At 36.3% G+C, this 23,042-nt stretch overlaps 2 protein-coding genes across 6 annotated transcripts; one reads left to right on the top strand and one right to left on the bottom strand.

The window, feature by feature from the left end:
* Positions 1 to 15: 15 nt before the first annotated feature.
* Positions 16 to 4,415, top strand: FKBP7 (FKBP prolyl isomerase 7). Its single transcript, XM_083841085.1, has 4 exons — positions 16 to 373; positions 1,652 to 1,803; positions 3,588 to 3,721; positions 4,047 to 4,415. Exons 1-4 carry the CDS (start codon positions 21 to 23, stop codon positions 4,206 to 4,208), a joined length of 801 nt encoding a protein of 266 aa, XP_083697211.1. The 5' UTR covers positions 16 to 20; the 3' UTR covers positions 4,209 to 4,415.
* Positions 4,416 to 5,620: 1,205 nt separating this feature from the next.
* On the bottom strand, positions 5,621 to 22,989 carry PJVK (pejvakin). Of its 5 annotated transcripts, none has more exons than XM_083841074.1 (7): positions 15,346 to 15,403; positions 14,107 to 14,281; positions 11,479 to 11,674; positions 10,536 to 10,677; positions 9,690 to 9,807; positions 7,782 to 7,886; positions 5,621 to 6,381 (listed from the first exon to the last, which is right to left on the bottom strand). In XM_083841074.1, the coding sequence occupies exons 3-7, from the start codon at positions 11,595 to 11,597 to the stop codon at positions 6,080 to 6,082; spliced, it is 786 nt and encodes a 261-aa protein (XP_083697200.1). In that variant the 5' UTR covers positions 11,598 to 11,674; positions 14,107 to 14,281; positions 15,346 to 15,403; the 3' UTR covers positions 5,621 to 6,079. The 5 variants fall into 5 exon arrangements, 4 of the variants coding, with proteins under 4 accessions (XP_083697200.1, XP_083697197.1, XP_083697198.1 ...); XR_014585819.1 differs by adding an exon at positions 6,958 to 7,154 and having other exon boundaries at positions 6,245 to 6,381; positions 14,107 to 22,989; XM_083841071.1 differs by having other exon boundaries at positions 14,107 to 22,989.
* Between the last annotated feature and the right edge of the window lie 53 nt (positions 22,990 to 23,042).

Below are 23,042 nucleotides of genomic sequence, written 5' to 3'. Positions count from 1 at the left end.
CGGGGCGCTCCGCGCCTCCCATGCGCGCCCCCCCCGGCCGCTCCCCGCCGTCCCCCTCGCTTCCTGGGGCCGGCCCCGGGAGCCGGCCCGGCCCGCCCCGCCCACAGCGAGCCGGCCCCGCCGCGACAGTGCCACGCCGGCGGCCTGCGCGGAGCGAGATGGGCCGCGACATGATCCTGGTCCCTATCCTGCTCCTGCGCCTCCTCGCCATGGCCCCGTCGCGGGCCGAGGGCGTCGCGGCGGTGGCGGAGGAGGTTAAAATAGAGGTGCTGCACCTCCCCGAGAGCTGCGGCCCCAAGAGCAAGAAGGGGGACCTGCTGAACGCGCACTACGACGGCTTCCTGGCCAGCGACGGCTCCAAGTTCTACTGCAGGTGGGCGGCGGGGCCCGGTGTGCGGCGGGGCAGCTGGGGCAGCGTCTGATCCAAACCATGCTGACATCGATGCTCCAACCTCCCCCCACCCCCCCCCCCCCCGCCCAGCCTTCTTTATTCTATTTTTTTTTTCCCTAAGCTGAGCGTTGAAGGATTTCTGAAGCCAGCGCCTGGCGGTTTACTGGAAATAAGTCGTTTTGGACAAAAATGTCAGTACAGGCTTCTGCGTGGTTGGCATGGCGGCTGCCCCGCACCAGGCCGCTGTGGAGGCAGCGCGGTTGCCGGGGCTCTCCTCCTTGCACCCATCTTGCCGTTTAAGCGTACGCTTCTTCGCCTCGTCCCATCCATCTGTCAGCAGGCTGTCTCTGCTCGTTTTGCTGAAGCCATTGTGCAAAAGCTTCGTTTTATTTTTAGTCTTAATTTTAACAGTGCCTTGCTTTTCTTGTTGGCACATCCTCCTGAGAGTGGCAGGACTCGCTGCGCAGAGCTGCAGAGGGGAAGTCTGCCTTCTTATGACTCGTTGCTTGCCCATATATCACAGATCTGACAGGCATTGATGGGCCTAGTTTATTACCCAACCTTGATTCATCCCCTTACTTGTATTATTTAAGAAAAAATCAGTAGAGGATAATGGTACATTTAACTGCCATTTTACTTGCATTTTTTTCCTGTTGGAGTGGCTAATTTTGACACATTTAGTGCTGCCCTTTGACTTTTGAGCTGCTCATTCACAGCTCAGTGTAGCTCCCATAGTGGGGACACCTCCTATGAGCAGAAGCTGGCTCAGACACTGTTTTAAGTGAACAGAGCAGTGGGTGAGCACACAGCACTGTGGCCAAGCTTTCCTCATTCCCCCAACACTCAGTTGTGTGCTCCATCCCATCCCATCCCATCCCATCCCACCCCACAGTGAGCTGCTGAAGTCACTTCACAGCAGTGAATTCCTCCCAGGTCTCCTCTCACAGACTTCCTGAAGTAACACCTTGTTTCTGGCATGCAGTATATCTCATGAGCAGGACTGAACGTTTTTAGTAAGGAGTTAGTTTTTTTACATGTTCTTTGATTTTAAAAGGAGGTTGCCATTTATACATATCGAGCTTTGATCGTAAATTGTGAGTGTGGCAGAAAAATAGTGTTAATACTTAGGATATTCTTGCACTCTAAACATTCTTGTGTTTAAATAATTTAATGCATACTTTTATCAACTGCTAATTTAAAGTCATTTAAAAAATACAAATGCTAAATTAATTGTTACCCACTCACAATTGTTTTTAATAGTCGGACGCAAAATGAAGGTCATCCAAAATGGTTCGTTCTGGGTGTTGGACAAGTCATAAAAGGGTTAGATATTGCTATGATGAATATGTGTCCTGGAGAAAAACGGAAAGTGATCATTCCTCCATCATTAGCATATGGACAGCAAGGATACGGTAAAAAAAAAGATTTTAAATACTGAACTTTGTCTTTGCTCTGTTTCACTGCTCTGAAATCAGGTTTGAATTTATGATGCTTAAGTGTGCAGTCCATTTAAAAAAAAAAAAGTTCCAGTAAGAGTATTATGCAGTGTCAGTACTCAGTTGTAGATAACTTAAATTCAGGCTTGGGTGTAGTAGTTTCTCTGAAAAAGCAGCTCCTGATGTGTAGTAATTATTTGGCAATGGTATTGGGTTAGAATCGCATGCACTGGTTCTCTATTTGATAAAATTCCATTCTAGCCAATGAAGTTTAGTAGGAATAATTTGTTGTCCCTTGAGCGTAATGTTTAATAAAAAAGTCTTGTAACAACAAGGAAAAACACTGACACAAAAATACATTCTTTAAATCTAATACTAGCGTTAACTGTTTGTTCTAGGTAGCACTTCAAGAAAATACTGCTTTCCTACAGCATACTTGTCCTCTATCTCAGCGTATTCCTGCATGTTGGGGAAGATGCCTGCCTAATCTTGAATTAGAAAAGATGCATGTGGCTTTCTAAATCTTTACATGTCTTTCTTTCGTTGGTATGTATATTTGTAAACTACGGGCACCGAATTCTAGTAGTGTATCTTAATTTAGTAGGTAGTATATAAACCATGACATATGTTCAGATATATTTAAAACTTCTACACATTCAAGCTTGTAAGATTAAAATCTTTTGAACTCTGAAGCCTGTCATTTTTTATACAGATATTTTAGATGAGAAGTGCAAGTAATAGTTCTGTTTGCCTTGTGCTTATAAACAAGTTTATGAAAGATGGTCACAAGCTCAAAATTCTGTCAAAATTCTGACGTTACAATGTCATACTCACTAGCTTTGGCTACGAACAGAAACAGCTTGCATGTTTACATTTTAATTTTACACTGCACGATTTCTAGATGCTTTTCTGGCTTTACTTTCAGACCTCATTAATTTATTCTTGTCTCTTCCACTTCCTGTTTTGGCCAGATGCATGATGCAGTGATCTATGCTTATAGGCAAAGATCAGGACACAGGAATAATAGTGTCTAACATGTTTTGGTGTCTTTTTACTAGAGACCAGACGAAATATTCAAGTAGTTCTCTTTTGTTTTTTTTTGTTTGTTTTTGTTTTGTTTTGTTTTCTGGTGAATCAGTTGAATTACACATTACTGCTTCTTTCTAGTGAGATGCATATTTAAATCACCATTTTGCATAATATCCTTTAACCACAGGTATAATTCATAGTAAGTTTGTAAAACCTGTTATTACCTGCTTGTTTCTTCAGACAGAAAATACATATGAGTGTTGGCCTAGTACTGTAATCATTTAAATCACATTACAAATATTAAATAAAGTTATACATCTCTCTCAATAAGCCCCAGCATATGACAGTATGTGAAATAGTGAGAAACTCAGAAATAGCTATTTTTCAAAATGCCCAAACTCTTCTCAGAATCATATACATCTTCATTTTTAAAAGTACCTGAATTGATATGATCAATATAATTTTGTTTTGGGGAAGTATATTGTTTGTAAATCTCTCTTAAAGTCATTTGTGTAACACAGTTACCTGCTCAATGCATGCCGTTTCTGTCTTGCCAAAACATGAACAATCGTCCTGTCTAGCTGTGTAATATTTAAATCCAGAGTTTAATCTGAATATTAACAGTCTTTTGTAGTAGGAAAAATAAGACAATTTACATGTGCATTTACCATATGTGTGATCACTGAACATTTTGTTTGATTTCTTAAATGTGTTCTTTCTTTTATTCATAGCACAGGGCAAGATTCCACCAAATGCAACATTGATCTTTGAGATTGAACTTTATGCAGTAAATAAGGGACCGCGCAGTGTTGAAGCATTTAATCAAATAGACAAGGACAGGGACAGGAAACTCTCTGAACTCGAGGTAATAACTAATTTGGAATAGATTATAAAATTATGGATATACTTCATCAGCGTTATCTTTACATGAGTTACCTCTGTTGCAGTTCATCATGTAAAGCTTCTGTATACTTCCACAAACTGTACAGTGCTATGTACATATTTGCTTTCATACATTAATAATCCCAAAGTTGGAAGGAGACAAACTTCAGACATCTGCACAGCAACTCACACATACATGACAATGTCACAGTAACTCACACATATACGACAATGCTCTTGAAGACAGATAGCTGCTGAGTACTGCTATAAAAGCCACAATAGTTGATTTTTTATTTCTTCTGTTCTAGATAAGCCAGTATTTGAAAGAAGAATTTGCGAGAGATGGCAAAAAACGTCACCCCTCAGTTCATGATGAAATCTTAGCTGATATATTTAAGAAGAATGACCATGATGGCGATGGTTTCATATCAGCAAAGGAGTACAATGTCTACCAGCATGATGAACTCTAAACATTCATAAAATCTTTGGCTGTTTTCTGGACACTGAATTTAAAAAAAAAAATCCAAAATAATATTTCATCACAAAATCTTTTGTATTTTTTATAGTGGCATCTTTTTATGTCTAAGGTAACTGTAAAAATCTTATTTTTAACACTCAACTAATAAAATGTGTTAGGTGTTGGAAAAGAAATAAATACAATTGGAACATAACAAGAACTATTGTTACTGATTTGTCATTTCCTAATCTACACTAGTGTTCAGTTGTTTTCCTTAATGTGTAAATTACTGATCAAAATAATTGTTTCTGTCCTGTCAGTCACCAAAAAAAAATGGTTCCAGTAGTTGTTGACAAAATGAGAAAATAACTGGATGAATACTTCTAAGTTCCCTGTAAAATAAAAGGAGAAAACAATTCCAGGAAGGTGACTCCATTAAAACGCTGCATAGGCCATTGGCCATTGCAGCAAATTTATCTGTAAAAAGCCTTAAAATAAATGAATCTTGTCTGTGGAATTTCAACATAAAAACACAAATGTTTTTAAAGCAACTTAAAATACCCTCTTTGTAATATTAAGTTGAAGTTTGGTGTTCATGAAAATACAGTATTTTCAAGGAAGTTTTTAAACTTTGAGTGTAATAAAATTACTAATGCAGTTAGTCAGATTGTTCAGCAGCACAACGTTGAAAATCTACAATATCATATTTTATTTGAATGAGGTGGAAGATGATAGGAGATATTCTATATAAGGTAATTATCCGGGCATGAAGCTGTTTTCCCTCACTTTGGAAAAATGCAAACTAACACTGATAGTTAATACATGGTACTTCCGCTTAATGAGCTGTTCTGTGTATGTAGATGTCATCACAACACTTCCGTAATGTACCTTTCTAGTGAGAAAAATGATCATTTATTTCAACATGAAATAAGGAGATGTACACAGTGAAAATGGCAGCCTAGGCAAAAAGATTTCTATATATGACTTATCTTAAAACCATTATAAAACATACAAAGAAAATTTAATTGTCTTTCTGCTTTAACATAGCGTGGGGAAGGTTTGAACAGTACACTCAACAGCACTCCCAATCTCTGTATTGGGTGCTATTCTCTAGTGCCCCCTGGAGTATATATTCTTAACATCACAAACTTAATTTGTCATAGTTGAGATCTATACATGAAGACCATCAGCCGGAAGTCTAGTTGGAAGGATTTAGTTCTGTTATCTTTGTAACTTTCATAAACATTTCCTGCTAAACACTTTTTTTCTGAACACATAAATGGTATGAAAGTCATGAGTAGCTATGACCTAAAAAAAAAACTCAAAAAAGGTAGACTGGCTGGTACTTAGTAGTAAAGACACTCTAATATGAAACTCCCATCCCCAGTTTTAGTTCCCTTTTGTGAATGAAACATTAGATGGAGCTAAGCTTTAGCATGTTTTTTAATCTGATACTTAATGAAACATTCATGAGAACACTAAATTATTAACAAATATTCTCATTTTACCATTCTATGCCAGTGTAGATAAAGGCAACATTTTGGGGTTTAACAACAAATTTATGTAAACAACTTATTTATAGGTAGGTTCTAGCATATATTTTGACATTATGAAAATACAGTTTAAAAGCACATTTTTAATTATGATAATACAATGAGAAGGTACTAGAAAAAAGAAAAGCAAAATGTCAGGGAATGCATTAGGACATTTTCAAGTAATTAAGGTCATTGTGAAGCAAATAATGTTGAAAATAATAGTGTTATAAAAAGTTTTGCACCTTCACTATTTTGCACTTAAATAAAATGAGTCACATTTACTAATTCTGAAAAGTTTGTGGCACAGTTCTTTATGCCCATGTCTGCAATAGGCACTTACCTACATCAGTTACTTCACCCTCTTATGCCAGAGGTCGAAACAGGGCACAGCATGCAGTCGTACATACTTTTGTCCATTAAAAGAACACTCTAGGCATCCATAGACTGTCTCCCTTTTAGAACTTCCCATTCCACAGAGGACGCAGGGACCTTTCGGGATGTTATTATGAAGTAAATTAATCCGGATATGAGCCCCTTCTCTGAGATAGCTTGTAGAGAGATCGGTCAGGCTTGCAGCTTTTTCATAATAGTCTGTAAAAAGGTCCTCCAAGTAAACATCAGAGTTAACGATGGTATCCACTACTCTTTTATCTGAAAAAGAAGGCACACAAAAAAGAGCAATCGTTTATCATTACATTATGAACTGCTCACAAAACAATCTGTAAATCTACTGATGGAAATGACAACTGATTCATGAAACCATTCTAAACGTGTCACACCATAGATGGCTTCTCATCAAAAGCCCTGCATGATGAAAATTTTCCTTTATTTTCACAAAAGACATTGGCAGAAGCTGGAATTATTTTTATATATGACCTGTATAACAGTAATTTTTTTTTTTTAGAAATGCACCTAATAAATCACAAATCGCCAAATCACAGCTGTGTACTTTCCTGTTTAAACATTTTTATTTTACTTTTTCTAATTTTGTTTTATAAAAATTGTTAATTCTGTTTATTTAAAGAAAAAAAAAACACCATTGCTTAAAAGATTTAGAAAATTTGGAGGACTCTATGCTGCCCTCCTAGAAGACTTCTGAGCATCCAAACACCCCAGGGAGAAGTCACTCTCAGACCGACCTGCTTTTCTCCTCTTTCTTCATGGACTAATTAGTTTAGATTGGATGACCAACTTTTAAACAGCCAAAACTAGCAATACATAGCATACCCACAGAAGATTTGTTCCCTTAGCGTAATATTGGAGCAGAACTGAAGGCCTGGTCCATAAATGTCCTTTGATCAAGAATGGGATACAGTGGAGCAAGGACACATGGACAGAGCAGCCTTTAGAAGGATGTCTTTGAGTCTTAAGGTTTATCTTCACTTTCAGCTTTGCAGCTTTCCACAACACTTAGACAAAGAAATCTTAAAAAAAAAAAAATAGAATATTGTTCTACATTCACTAGAACAAATCCCCAGATTTGAGTACTACAGAGGCAGAGATATCCCAAAGAAGACATAGCTACATAAAGTGACACTTAGCATTGTTGGATGTTGTATTTGTATCAGAATGAGAAAGAGAACTATGATGCTATCATGCCCATATCCCTGCTACGTGAAGATACAGCCTAAAGAGTACATTCTAATATTTAAATTAATATTGTTTGATACTTAAACTTAGTCATAAAAAGTATGCCCTGAAATACTATTTATAGATTATAACTTATATTGCATAATGCGCTATGTAAATTGCAAACATATGAAATAAGCTTAATATTAACTGATTATTTGTATAATTACTCAATACCACTTTATCATCAGCCATGGACTAATATATTTTAAGATTTTTAGTTTTAATGAACAGTAACACCATAAATTTGTTATTGTGAAAAAGATTGCCATAACTTGACAATCAGTACATAAGAAATTGAAGCACATTTTACACTGAAATTTTCTCATTTAAATGTTCATCTTGCACACAAACTAAAGAAACAAATATCTACTCTTCATGCATTAACTAAAACATTTGTGTATAAATATCAAAAGCCATACTTCGATGGAAGAGATTACTCTTTAACATCCTTAATTTGTTCATTGAAGATGATCTGGATTTCTCTTTTTCAAATCCTCCTTTTGAAATTGGAGTCACACACAGTTCTGTAAAAATGAAACATAAGCTTTTAGAAGAATGCAACATAAAAGCAAGAGCTGCTCAACAGAATTTAGTTTGCTTTTCTAATCTATAATAAGTTGATGAAGCTAGCAGTGATTAAATTCAGCTTTGCTAAAAATTGTGAAGGCTAGTACCACTGTCTAATCCAAGTCTGCACGCAGCAATAACACATAGAATCAAATGACACGTTCAGTAGGATTTTTTAAACGTTCATGGCTTCGAACATACATAATCAGTTTGTTTATAGTTTTTTTTTTATGCAATTCCTGCCCACGTTAAGGGTTAATTCCTTAAAACATATTGACAGAGCTCCCACTTCTAAGGAGAAGTATCTCCATAATCTCTGTAGACTCATTTGAAACTAAAAATAAGAACTTATAAGCAACGGTGCGAGATCTATAGTCCTCTCTTCCAATGGAGATTCAACTGCCAAAAGTTATATTTTTGAAATAAAAATAAGTATCATCTTAGTTTCTATCCATAACTTGAAAGAAAAACTTGAAAGCAAAATATATGGATAATCAATTACAAGGAACTGAAGAAGCAGGATTTCAATTGATAATTATTTTTAATTTAGTTAGACAGATATCAGCTTCATTGATGATTTCAATGACTTAGCTAAAACATTATTCTTGTGCATGTACCTACCACTACATACACGTAAAATAAAATCCGAGCACTTCAGAATTTGAAGTTAATGTTGAGCTTTATGGAACTGAATATAAAGAACTACTGTACTGTATTCTCTCTTCTACTTTTAATCCAGTAATTAAGCCTGATTGGGAGTGTATTTAAAGTTTTTACAGTAAAGTTCTTTCACTGCTCAGTAAAAAGGTGCTTTAAAACACAGAGTTTCTGTCATAGAATTTGAATACTGCATATGCCAAAGAATACAGAGCTATTTGCAACTTCTAAAACTGGTACTGCTGTAGAGATCTGCAGAGGTACAGAACACTTCCCTAATCTTTTGTCTTGCTATTTTAAAAAGGCCACAATGATAATCAGAGTCGAGCAGTTCCTGAAACAATTTAGTGACTCTCACAGAGGTCCCTGTATTTAAGTACGTGTAAATTTGGTGGTTGAAACACAATATAACATTATTTGGTTTTACCAAGTTCTATATCAAATCCTAAAATTGAATTTCTGCTTTATTGCAAACAACACCAATAACATTACAGGCTACACATGTAAATGTAGTTAGTGTAAATAATGTAAACACATAAACTCTATCCTTTCTCCAAAAGGAGACAAACTTACAGGAGCTGCATAATGCTTTCCATGTTTGTTTTCAGTAATTCTGATTATTTCTTTGTAAATATCTTCAGATAGCCATACATGTAATGATATATCAAACTGAAATTACAGCCACAACAACAAAAATTCTTAGCTTTGCTTAAAAGTTCTGCACACTTTCTTCTTTACTTAGGTCTTTTTACTTTCCCATGTTATGCAAGTGTTCAGATGGTCGTAAAAGTCTCGAAAGATAAATAAATGATTTTTTGTTCCTTGCAAATGGAACATGTGGGATGTAAAAAAAAAAAAAAAAAGGCAGTTAATACTTAAGTTTTAAAAATATTTCCATGGCAAAGTATTTTCCACTATCTGCTTTGTTTATCTTTTCAGTAATAATCATTTTCCTCAGAAATTCAGACTACTTATGTTCCTAAAATTAAGGCATACCCATTTTATAGGATTGAGGCTTATGTAAATGAAGAGCAAGAAAACTGTTGAAAAAACTCAAACCACTTCAAAAAATGACAGTAATGACAATAATGCACATGACTTACCAAAATTACCATCCAAATGAATATAAAGCTCAAATACACTAAAAGCAATTGTTGTATGTGCAGGAAAAACAATGGCTTTGTCCCGTCCTTTATAATTTTGGTCTTCAATAATGTGAAACTATAATTTAGAAAATCATCAAGAGAAAAAAATAAAAATAAAAAAATAAACAAAACAGCATCTTAATTGTATATATTGAGAACTATAATACCAGGAGGAAGCTCTGAAACTGAAGAGCAAATTTCATCAATAAAGAATTTTATACTATCAGTGTTGCATTTATACAGAGACAGTAATTTAACTTGCATCAGTCACCAAAAATTATGTGAATGTTATAAAAGCTAGCAATGGGCAAAACTCAGAAGATTCGACGTTTCAATTATTCAAACATATTGATGACAGAGAGAGAGAGAGAGAGAGAGAGAGAGAAATGGGACAGGGAGTAAGATGCCAATCCTTGAAACAATAACAACCTGAAGTTGTAATGAGTTATAGAAGATGTATATAGTAATAAAAGATATGTTATATGATTATCAGAGTTTCAAACTGAAAAGAAGAAATTTCCGCAAAAGAAAAACCCAAAGAAACGGCTCATTGTCTAGCCATTCTTTTATGCATTTTCCCTAGCTCACTCACATAAACAATACGAATAAAGAAGTTCTCATTCAGTTTTACATCAGTGCAATAAATTCACTTTATTCATCAGTGCATCGATTCACTTTAGAATTTTTCTGAGCTTACTTCTGTAAAAATGCAATTAAATCCAGCCATAAAATCTATAAAAATGAGCTTATTGTTTGCCTGTTCATTTGAGTTACAGAACTTTATTTATCCTCAAACATATTTACCCTCATTGTTTCTCCACGCATTCCAGTATGGACAGTTAATGAGCACTGCCTTGTAGTCCTAATACTTTCCATGACCACGCACAAAATCTCCATCCTACTTTTTCTTGATTGATGTACTAGACAGTGATCAAAGTTTATTTTTCTAAAATCAAGAGGGAGACAAGGAGGACATTCAGAGATTATTAGCAATTTGCATAATTGCATAAATCTTGTATAATCAATAACTTGTATATTATATATATCTTGTATATTAGTAATACAGTTATGAATTTTATAAGTAATAGCTTTAATGCTCTACCTTTGGGCTTCCATAAAGCTTATAATTGTGGAAAGTTTTGGTTAGAAATCTAAAATGATAACTATAGAAGCTGGCATACACTGAATGGATTAAAAACTAGCTGATATGTGTGAACTATAACTGCAAAATACTATATGAAGTACGAACATGAAATGATCATCAAGTGTGTTTCTAGGAGAATCTCTACAGGCACTGGCTCTTAGTCATATAACATTGAATTATTTTTTTTATTTGTTTGTTTTTATCAGCAGATTAAGATCTCTTCTTCCTAATGTTATTTGAAGTAAATTTCAAATTTGCAATAGTAGGAAATTTAATACATAGGATCTTTGATGGACTCGTCCTCTCTAGATTTTTTTCTTTTTTTCTTGGAAGATGCACTGTAATTCAAAACAGAATTAATTCAGATAAATTCTATAGCCTCTGTTATACTGGAGGTCATGTGTCTAATTGCAGTGATTTAATCTGAGACTTGTTAGTCATATGAGAAACCTGGAAAATATCTGATGGTGACTGCTATTTATTGCCTAAAAATAACCAAAACCTAACCCTTTTTTGTATTAATAGATTTTGTTCAGAGATTCAACCTAACTGTATGAAATATAACTATGGAACTAGAAAAAAAATATATATATATAATATAACCTTGTAGTGAGTTCTTTAAGTAATGTCGGTACTTCAACCTCATGTTTGGTCACTATGCCAAATGAAGCTTTAAAGGCAACAGAATCTGATCCAGCAACATCAAAACCAACATCGTTCATTATCTGATTTCCTCTTCTACCATTGAGCGTAACATCCGATTTGTCTTCATAATTGAGCAACTGGTAAGATGAGACACCTGAGTAAAAGAAGATAACCATTGTGTGATGAAGATCTGAACACAGTACTTTTACATAACGTCATATGCTTGTAACAGGACACTTTAATTATTTTAAATTTGTACAGAATAAATGTAAAGAAGAGAATAAAGTGCACTGTTCCTACTGTACTTAACCATTTTGATATAAAATTCACAGCTCCATTATGTGCTTATTTATCAGTGCTACTACTGATGATTAATGGAAAGAGAGTGTGTGGGGTCTGAGGGATCTCTGCGCCTCTCACTGGCAGAGTTTTGCCCGTAGTCCCGCATGGGATATACCTTAAGAATGAAATGGTGATTAGGAATATTTCTTCATTTCTGTGCTTAGTGCTATTCTCCTATATCAGGAGATATAGAACAAACAGATACGCAGTGTGTTCTGGGTTTAATGAAACACATTACTCTGAAACACAAACAAAATGATTTAGTGAAGACTGCACAGAATATGAAAACGAGGAATAAAGAGAAAGCCAACATGGCTGATAAGCATCATGTCCATTTACTAATAACTTCAGTGCAGCTCTGGTACATAGCAATTCATTGTGAAGACTTACTGTACAGTAATATATATATACATTACCTGTGTATAGAATATACAGGTAATTTTTCCTTTTTTCTTATTTTTTGAAGAATTAAATGTTTTTTAAAGTTGCATTTACATATTTCCCTTGTAAAATAATGTTAGGAAATTCTGAAATTTCCTGGATGTAGTACAAATGAACCTTACATTGTTTTTCATTTTTGCAATACATGTATAAAGTGCAGGTCTGCCAGTAACATTAACTTTGCCTTTTTCCCTGATAGGTCACAATCAGAATGTCTTGCCACACTTTCAGTGTGTCCCTAGTCATTCTAGAGAGTGTCAATTTAATCTGAAGGAAAACAGATTAATTCTGACTTACTCAAAAAAGATCTTGCTCTATTGTACAATAGAAGGGTGAGTTCCAAAGCATTTTTTTTTATAATATAACATTTTCTTATATAATACATTATAATACAACATTTTCTTTATAACTTTAAATACCATTACACTAACAGAAAAAGATTAGAACACATTGGTTGCAAAATTAATATGAACAGAGCAAGTAGATCAGGGAATTAGGCATCCAACTACATTGAAGAATCCAGGTTTTATTAATTTTTGTCTTATTCTTTGAAGCTTTTAGGATAAAGTGACACTAGAAAGTCATCCAGTATTAATCCTATTTGTCTTTATTTTTAACAACAACAAAAAAAGTTCATGTTTTTTCATAACATTAAAAAGATCGCAAATGTTTATATTTGTCACAAAAAAAAAAAAAAGGAAATTCAATTAGAAATGTCGTTTGCTTACACTAAAGGACAAAACCTTCTGCACATGACATCTAACCTTTACAGAAAAGACTAAAGGTTTTGTGAGATTTTTTAATGAGATTTTGACTCAGACTTTTCCTCTGACTTCTTATATGAGATTTTTCAACTTTTTCAGCTGACTTGTCCTGAATGCAAGACTAGTAGGATTGGTAGGATTCCAATTTTGTTTCATATTGCTTTCATCCTGAAATCACCTCTCTGTGGAGTCAGGTTGCATTTCTGTCTTCCTGTGCACATACTGGTTTGTCTTAGAGTTTGTAGTTAATGCATTTGTTGTGTAATTAATACCTTTTTTTAAATGTATTTAAAAAAAATAAAGCGATGAAACTGTTTTGAGAAAACATCTGCTGTTATAAATTGCACAGACTTTTCAAAGGAAGGTACAAGAAAATATAGTTCAATTTTGCACCTGTTAATTGTCATAGGATCTTCTCAAAACTTTCTGACATTGCATAGCAAAAGCAATTTAAATAGTGTTAGCTCTTTAGATATGTGAAAAAGATTACAAACATGGAAAAAACTTACAGAAATCCTATTACTTCAGTCAGATATCTGCTGTCAAATGTTTCTGCCTATGCAGAGCTTAGTTCAAAACATGAGATCACAAGCATGAAACAGATACCAAACTGAGTTCATTGCTACATATTTAAAAGTGAGAATATAGAGAAAGGTGCAAAATAAAAACAAATATTAAGTAGCAATTAATCATACATGCATAAATAAATATGCATCAATACATCTTTCAGGAACTTATGATTTGGAAACAAACACAAAGCTTAACTAAATCTGCTGTGTATTAGTTCCTATCAAGGTTTTAAAATATAACTGACTTTTTTATACTTCTTCCAGAAGTTTTTGTTTGTTTGTTTGTTTGTTTTACCAGTCTAACTTATACTTTTTTCCTAAATATTTATTCTATGACGAAGCAAGATACATTATATTACAAATATACTAAAGAATCATCATACTACCAGTACAGACTAAGCCATAACTACTGGTCTGTATTTATGGGAAAGCATGCATTATTCTGCTTTCAAGAAAGATAGAAAACTTACCTGCAGAAATTTCTTTCTCCCCTTGAAGAATGTCTTTTAATGTGAAAGGTGTTGATGCAAATTTAGATTTTTTTGAAAGCAAACACTTTCTTTTCTTAATCACAAGGCTCAGAGGCTGGTATTTATCAGCTTCACTGAGACTGGGCACTGGAACTAGTCTTCCTCCATCACCAACCTGTTTAACAAAGTTTTTGGTTGCAGCAGCAAACATATTACAACATTAGTGATGATAATAATAAAACCCTCTGCATCAAGTGTAACTTCCAGACCTCAAACCCATGTTCAATTTCTCTTTACAATGTTCTTTGAAACAAAGTAATATTAAAAAAAAAAAAAAGCCAAACTTTTTTTCTTTTTTTCCTTTTTTTTAAAGCAAGTTATATTTTACTTGGAAAGACTTGAAAGCATCTTAACTATCCAGCTTCTAGATGTGTAGATGTGTTGCTGAAGACCTCTCCCAAAGACCTTCAGCTAAGCTCTCTAGTTCTGCATCATGAATAATGAATTACCAATGTAAACTGATAGGGAAATGCTTGTCCTTTCCTCTGCAGTTTAACACCACTGTTTGGAAACCAAAATTAAAATCTTAGAATGAGAAGACAGCAACTTCCACAATCCTTAGCTTCCTGACAGGAGTTATTGATGCATTGCTGTTTATTGCATCCTTGCTACAGCCAAATCCTAGCATGTTTTGCCACCAGCATCAGGGACAGCGCCTCAATTACACATTTCTGGAAGCAAACAGACCTGCTGAGGTGGTGTTTCCTTTCAGCAGCAGCGGCACAACAGAACCTGCTCAAGCTCAGCGAGGGAGTCAGTGGCACGGGGCTCTGTGGAAGCACAGAGGCCAAGCGAAGGCTGGAAATTGCTGGAAGGCGGCGGTGGGCTCTCACTCAGCGCATGGTATGCTCCTCCCATGGAACACAGGACTGGTTTTGAGACAGACCAGCTGCATATATTTGGCTCTGAATTTGAAATTTCCAAATTTTCAGTAAGAGCTCTCAGAAAGTGTATAGAGTGTACTTGTGGAAAATAATAAATGTAAAATTACAGACAGAAGTGAGATTATTGATATTAAGGAGCAGCTCAAGGATCCTAGAGGAAAAACACTAGTACAAAAAGATAAATTGTAAAGGGAAGAAAGAGGGTCAGTAGGCATCACTGTGGTGGATGCTGCAGGAACTGACATATCCCCATGTAATGATGATGGTCCAGCTGGCAGGGACTTGAACTTCTTACTTCTTGCAAGAGTGGTGAGCACACAGCTGCTTGGTGTTGGAGCACTTCTTTTTGGTACTTCTGCAGTTACAGAAGATAAAATCTCAGCCACAGCCCTGTGAAGTTACACTTTGATATGAACATTATCACTTGGTGCTGGGTGAAAAGTTTTGTTTGGTTGGCTTTTTTTCCCGAAGTACAATTTCCACATGAAAACATTTTTAAACTGTTTTAATAATAATATCATTTATTTAATAATATAAAACATTTCAATTTTGTTCTTTCCAATACTTTCATAATTATTTTTTAAATGGTTAGACTATCGGGAAGTCCAACACAAAGGGAAAAAGAAAAACAGAGTTCCTCAGCTGCCTGAGATGGAGGCAAAGGCTGTCAAAGCTTCCTGCTTACTCTAGAGGGTGCTGAAAAATCGAAGCTGGCTATATAAACTTTGAAATGAACTCGTGAAATGCTGCAGCTGAGTCTGACTGTCATTCACATTACACAACACTAACAACAACAAAAAAACTGTACATATTTACTCAAAACAAATCAACAAAACTTCAAAAAGCTATAAAGAGAAGGAAATGCTAACAAAATATTTAAATTAAAATTGATTATGATTTAGATTCATCTCACGTATGTCTTATAATAACTGTTTGACAGAAGACTATTTTTTCTACAGCCTACCAAGCTCTGCTGCCTCTGTTTATTCAACATCTTTTTGGTAAAAGACCATACTCATTCTGATCCTAGCACTAGTTCTGTAAATAGTGGTTTCATTGGATATGTTTATGTGGTACTCATGTTACTCCAACACCCAGAATGTCCACCAGAAATGCCACAGCAGCTGCTTGTTATTCTCATGCTACAGGTTAGAGAACTGGAGTGCAACTATGTTAACTTTGCCATTTCAGAAAACATTTACCAATTTTGCACATCCAAGTGAAAACTAAGTTAAACTGAGATGGTGTATGCCTTGAAAGAGTTAAGCTCACATAAACAGTACCAAATTATGCCAGTAAATTGTTTCATACCTTCTTAGCATACAAAAAGGTGCGATCAGTTGCCAGACCTCCTGACGTAAGTGCCTTTGAGCTATACTACATTTACCCAAAGATCTTTACCAAAAAAAAGTGCAAGAATTTAACACAAAAAAAAAAAGGAAAAAATGCTAGTGAAAAATTACTTGCAGAATTCCATAACTTCCCAGCAGATGGCATGAGTATTTCCCTAAAAAGCAAGGTTCTCAGCAATGTAGATCCTGTTATAATTCAGAAGCTAACAAAAATACCATCTTATGGGACTTATTCCATATATGCATCATTTTATATTATACCCATATTTGTAAGCCGATTTAAAAGTTACATTCATTTAAATAACTAGGTATAATCTAGTTATTAGAATAGAGCTGGAGGTGACGTTCAGCAGCCTGGACATGCCTGAAGCTGCCACAGACCCTTGGCAGAGAGGAGATAAGCCTTGTATGAGAAGAAGGGGACACTAAAGCAACAGAGGCTGGGAGACAGGGAGTTTGTCACCAAACCTCCACAGAGCTCAACAGGTGAGGAAAAAGTGTCTTAGTGTCCACCACCGGCACTAGGAGAAACCCAGAGGAAGGGGTGGGCTTCCCCTGGGACCATGAGAGGGTACTCTGTCAGCAATACTGCTTTCTGTGCTTTGTAGGTATGTTGTGACATAACGTATTCCAACGTAGCTATCAAATATTTTGGAGAGATCATGTTTATATCGTGCTATTATTAGTCACTGGTACACTTCTCTTTTGTGATCTGGGTGGCATTTCAATCTATCTAGATGCAAAAGAAAGTAGTCTGTATGTCGTGGTAACTGTGATGCTGTGAGCAGAGTTAGGACCGAACTGCTGTACACCAGAGCTGGCCAACCTTAGATTTTTGTTCTGTTTATGCCTGTCCCAGAGATGGCTGAAGACTGACAGTTCTACTCACCGTGGTCTGACCAAGCCTGCTAGACTGTTAACATTTTTCCCCTTTCATTTTGCTGTCTCTCAGTTTTCTCTTACGTACACCGTTCTTCTCTCCCTTCTTAAAGTGCCTTTATTTGAGCTGCAGCATGACATTCTACAGGTAAGAAAGAGATATTCTCCTTGTTAGATGGGACTACCAGTACCAAAGTGAGCAAAGATTTTTGGCTTCAAGCTGAGATGCTGTTAGCACTATAAAATACTGTCCTCCAAATATAGATGTCACAACAAATGCTTTTACACCCTCATATACATATATTCTGACAATGCTTGCCAAAAAACTATTAGTTCAGTTATTAGGAGATAATTAAAAACATCTAAAGCCTGGTATACAGGCATTTTATTCATGTGCTGGACAAGAAAGTAACACACTGTAATTTTGTTTTCCACGTTGCTGACAATTGCTCTAGCCACAGTTCATGCAGAACGTGTGCAAAACACACGAGGGGCAGGGAATAAGATAGACACTGCAGGCCCATAGGACTGCAGTGCATGTCCTGCTGTTCCTCTTGGATTTCCCATCCGCATGGGAATGCTGTCAAGGAGTATAGTACACAATTCAGACTCTTTCGCTGTTCTAAGCAGTTTTCAAATCAGTTGATTACTTTTTTTTTTTTCCCCAAAGTGGTGCTTGTCTAGCAATTCTCTTGTATAAGCAAAAACAGTTTAATATGGTGACTTACATCCCTCTGGAGCTCAGCACCAATGTCATGATAAACTCCTGGTCCAACAGTTTGCCAGGACACTGGGGTCTCTTGGCATGATGCTCACACTGACTGATGCTCCCAAAACTGCATGGTATTTAGAGACTGTTATGGGAAGAACAGCAAATTAAAGCCAGATGAAAGCTTTCAGCAGACTTGGCTTCAGCATGCATATACCTGCATGTTGGATTTCTTTATTATCTAATTCAAATGCAGTGAAACTTTAAATCAGTTCACAAATGCTATTTCAATTATGCAGTATAGTGGAACAATTAAATTAGCTATGGCAGTATTTTAATTTTGTGTAGACTTACTTTATTAAACTCTCAGTTTGGTAAAGTTACTGCCTGTGTATCTGAAACTTAATTAGTTCATTATGGAAACTTCTCTAGGCGGCATGATAAATATGCCGTATCATTAGAGAGCTCAGAAATTAAAGGATGCAACTCATAGGAAGCCCAGTTTTAAGTCCCCACATTTAAAGTATGTTCTACTTGTAGAGTCAGATCCTTTTGAATATTCCACTACTATCTATGTTCCCAGGAAAAAAAAAAATAGTAATAATGAAAAGCTTCAATAGATAGATACTTTAATAGACTTTCATGTTTTATGTATATGGGAACTTTGTGATCATTTTCTTCACCAATTAGAAAGGATCTGAAAAGAAAAAAATTAAAAGGTGTGGGAAACACTGTTGTCCAGTTCTATAGTGTTCTATCACTCTTCCAACAGATACCAAAATGTATCATTAGGGCTGTTCTATAGTGGAATATATGTCATCTTTAAATGTATTTATCTGATATAACCATGAAGGGAAATCTCTCTTACAGCTTTTACAGTAATTGTCCCTTGTTCTGCTCCTTACTTCATTCTAGTTACTCAAGTGAGTAAGTACACATTTCTCCAGATAAGCACACCTTCAAAGATAACTACTCCGATGTCACAGGAATGTTAACTGAGTAGTACTGCTTAAGTCAGCGATCAGGATAATCTAAGTTGCATTTAACATTCCGTTTGGAAGACAGGCGCACACGTACTCACTGTAACTGTTTCTTCTATAATACTCCTCAGGTTGACAGCTCAAGTAAACTGCTGGAGCCTCCTTGTATGCTGTGTCACAGAACAGACTGTGATAACGCATATTCATCGCCCATCCTACAGTACATACAAAAGGCAAATTTTGTGTCAGGAGGTACTGTATTACAGTGCAGCACTTGCCCAGCAATCAATGTATTAAAAGCTGACCTTTACAGTAAGTGTTACACCAATGAAAGGCTGCAAGATGTGGCGTTACCTCGCTCCTTTATGGCTTCTGGTTGGCATCATCCCCTGCTCACCTTTACACAAGCAGCTTCTGTTGAGTTGATGAAAAGGGAATGTGTTGCACAGCCGGGTCCTTTGTACTACCTCGCTGCCTTTCTGTAAGAGTCATGTTAAATGATGAGGAAGGAACACAAAAGAGATCAGGAAGCATACATTCTGGTGGTAGCTTCATAATCTCTTCCACAGACTCACCTTTCAGGTCACAGAGCTTTGTTCGTAGCTGTGGATGTGAAGATTACTTGATCCGTGCTTCAAGCATACATATTGCAATAACACAATATTAAATGACCACTGCTGGTTGATGTGTACAAAATATACCAGCTTTTGCTTCTAATTGCCCTAATTTTATTGGCAATGTTTAGAATGGGCAGATGGATGTGTAAGCTGTAAAGCATTTACTAGTAAGAAATGCAAAAGTAGTACTTTAGGGAGAGATTTGCTGAGACAGCATGCTTGCATTTAAACTTATTAACTACGAGGAGAGGGCACGTATTTCAGCCAAAATAAATGGTCTGTCATTTGTTACATAAACAATACTGCACATAACGAGGCTACTTTCATCATCTAGTATTATTAGGTTAGTGAAGACAGATCTCCTGGAAACAAACATCCCAGTGTGATTTACTGTGGGTTTATCACTGCCTTTCCTTTAGAGGATGCTGCCCTACAGGCTCAGTCCTTCTGCCAGCATCTGTGATCAGGCATCTCTGCGTTGGAGGACAGCATTGTGGGCTTGAGCAACCACCTGCAGAACTGTAGCTGCTGTGTCACAATGTCTGAAGAAAAACTACAAAACAAAGGACTTGTTTACTGTGATATAATTCAAACTGTCCATGCTGGTCTGTCTGATGGGCACTTGTAAAGGTAGCTCTATACAGTATGTCCTTCAGCATAGACATTGTGCTCCTTGCTTCTTGTTACATTTTCATCCGAGCAGCAGACTTAACTGTATTTATTTTTGGCATTGCCACTGGCCACTCTCTGATACTGGGCAATTAACCTCAGCCTTTGAAACCCACTGTATGCGGCTGTGGTAAGACATCACTTCCCCGAGTAGGATCCTGCAAGAACTGACTAGTATTGTAAAGTACTCTCAGATCTTTGGATGGAGACTATTTATAAACAGATTAAATGACGTAGGTGTTTGTAGGGCGTGCAAGAATTCAGCATCCTCTTTCATAACCATCCCTAGTCTTATTTAGGTTGTTTCTTTTCATGCTACAAGAACACTTCCTCATCTAGTTTCCTTCCCTCCCCCGCCTCCCCCCCCCCATATAGGCATAAAATAATATACTTAAGCAGTTTCCAGATACTAAACATAATAACAGACAGATCACATAAAAAATTCTTGCCACCAAACATAAGAAGCAGGCTGACTAATACTGTTGTACTGGGCTGGCTGTTCAACATTTAAGTGAAATCAGCTCCTAAACTAGAACTGTAGAATGCATGTGCCCTTGTGCTGTATCACTTCAGTTTCTTTGACTGCTAAGTGGCATGCTTGGCACTCAAAAATAATGTACTTAAAAGACAATCCATACCTTAAATTTTAACATTTAAAAAATAAAAAAGCTGGAATCTCCTTACCAGAATTTGCTATACACTTACAGTAGAAAAAGGGTAACCTCTTGGAAATGTTATTTTTTCCTCCACATACTCACCAGAAAACCTGGTCAAGAAAACTGGGGTAGCTGTGAAATTTGAGCTACTAATTACTGTAATTTCTTTGCTGAAGAAAGACATATACCCAGACAGACAGCAACAAGAAAAGCAACTAAGTGTCTGATTTTACTTTGGAAGATTTCCACGTGAATAGACGTTGATTACAAATGTAATCTAATCACAGGTAAAACTGTTTTCATATCAGATTCATGCCTGTAACACTCTTTCATCTGTCCTGTATTAACTTTCCCTGAACACTTGTTAAATTTACCCTTAACAAAAAGCACTTGAGATATAGATATGGATACAGAACCTAGCCTCCCTCTTCACTACTTAGCTTAACAGTTACAACATGCACATAACTTTCAGAAATAAAAAGCACAGTCTAAATGTATGACATTTTATTTACTGGCCTTGAGTAAAATTAGACTCACCACTCAGTCTAAATAAATTATAGGGTAATTTGTTAGTTAACCCATTGTACCTTATTAGTTTTGAATAACGTTTCAAGTTAGTGTCTTTTAATCTTATTTAGTAATGATCACTTAATGGGAAAAAATAAATTTGCATATTCAGGTGCAGGAACAGTCAACATTGCCTACTTGTGGTTTTTAACATTTAGACTATTTTAAATATTTAATAAGCTAATAGGGACTTGGAGAGCCATGCATCTTGATATGTCGGCTAGGCAAAAAATGCTGTGCATCATCCCATCAGAACAGATTTTTGTACCGGCAGTGCCACTGGGAGCGGCTTTCTGTAGGCAACTCCTTTAGCTGAGTCAGGATGAAATCCTGTCAATAGCTTCCTACACGGTCTCACTTCACCACACCACTGCGCCTACATGTTTGTGGTGAAGAAGAAGTATCATCTGTCTCTTGGTTAGATTAAATTTAAATATAAAATTGATTCCCATGCTCAAGGAATAGTTTTTCTGCTACTTTAGATGTCAAGAGAGAGGCAGAACAGCAGTGCTGCCTCACGGGCCTCTTGCACTCTCATCTCTTCCCAAAGGTTTGGTGGTTGGTTTTTCAATTAAGTACTGACATTTAACTTTTCCCACTTTATTTATGCACACCGATTTTGCTGAGCAACCGTCACTGAAGAGAGTTAGACTGTTTTTGCCAAACATTGAGGGAAAGTACAGGTCCAAACTACAGAAATGTGAAACCCAAGCTGAATTCCACTAAAAGAACTGTTTAACAGAAAATTAGCTCAGGGCCTACAACCATGCTCAGAGCATCTGTTTGGATGACATCAGACATATACTCTGCCACCACACACAATAATAATAATAATAATTTTTTTTTAATTGCCATTCATGAAAAAAGGTGGTTTTACTCCATTGCTGTTGCTTCCAGGCAGGCAGCCTTCCAGACTGCTTGAACACTTGTTCTTTTATAATGCCAAGAAACAACACAAACTTTAATTTCTGCCCCAAAACATTTTTTTTACTGTGTTTTCATTTTAAATAAAATGTAATTGATTTAAGGGCTGAACAACAGACAAGAACACATAATGGAAAAATCCCACATACTGTTGTTTTTTCCAAGATATCAGAATGGGTGGGTGTCTAGTAACTTTTTTTCCCCTTTATTTCCACACCTCTTTTTTTCAGTTCTATTAGAGAACATCAGGAACCCATTTCCCCCACTCTCTCACACACAACTTGAGAAACATACCACAAGCTCCTTTTAATCACAAAACGCAAGCTGACGTAAAAAAAAAAAAAAAAAAGGCAAAAGGCTCTTACCAGCTGTAGCACGAAGATAAAACTAGGAACTGCCAAAAAGAAAATTGTCTTCTTTGAGGCCGCAATTGGTAGCTCCTGCCAGATTTAAAGGAACTGCACAGAGAATCACGTGGCACAAGTATTATAAAATAATCCTGCAGTGGAAACAGGTTAGAAAGGAACAGGATGATGCTTCTGAGAAGCAGCTGTTTCAGTGCTATTGCTGCCACTATCACCCACCTCTACAAAATCAATCTGCACAACGTATATTCAGAATTATACGATTAATAGCCAG

Source organism: Anser anser (assembly GCF_964211835.1).
Source record: "Anser anser genome assembly, chromosome: 6".
Taxonomy (NCBI): Eukaryota; Metazoa; Chordata; class Aves; order Anseriformes; family Anatidae; genus Anser; species Anser anser.
This window is presented reverse-complemented; position numbering and strand designations above follow the sequence as displayed.

Excerpts from the sequence above, each read along its gene's own strand:
- FKBP7 (XM_083841085.1), top strand. The coding sequence starts at position 21 with ATGCGCGCCCCCCCCGGCCGCTCCCCGCCGTCCCCCTCGCTTCCTGGG. Across the intron at positions 374-1,651 it reads GGCTCCAAGTTCTACTGCAG|TCGGACGCAAAATGAAGGTC; the intron begins GTGGGCGGCGGG and ends TGTTTTTAATAG. Across the intron at positions 3,722-4,046 it reads GGAAACTCTCTGAACTCGAG|ATAAGCCAGTATTTGAAAGA; the intron begins GTAATAACTAAT and ends CTTCTGTTCTAG.
- PJVK (XM_083841071.1), bottom strand. The coding sequence starts at position 14,317 with ATGTTTGCTGCTGCAACCAAAAACTTTGTTAAACAGGTTGGTGATGGA. Across the intron at positions 11,675-14,106 it reads GGAGAAAGAAATTTCTGCAG|GTGTCTCATCTTACCAGTTG; the intron begins GTAAGTTTTCTA and ends TCTTTTACTCAG. Across the intron at positions 10,678-11,478 it reads CTTAAAGAACTCACTACAAG|AAAAATAAACTTTGATCACT; the intron begins GTTATATTATAT and ends TCTTGATTTTAG.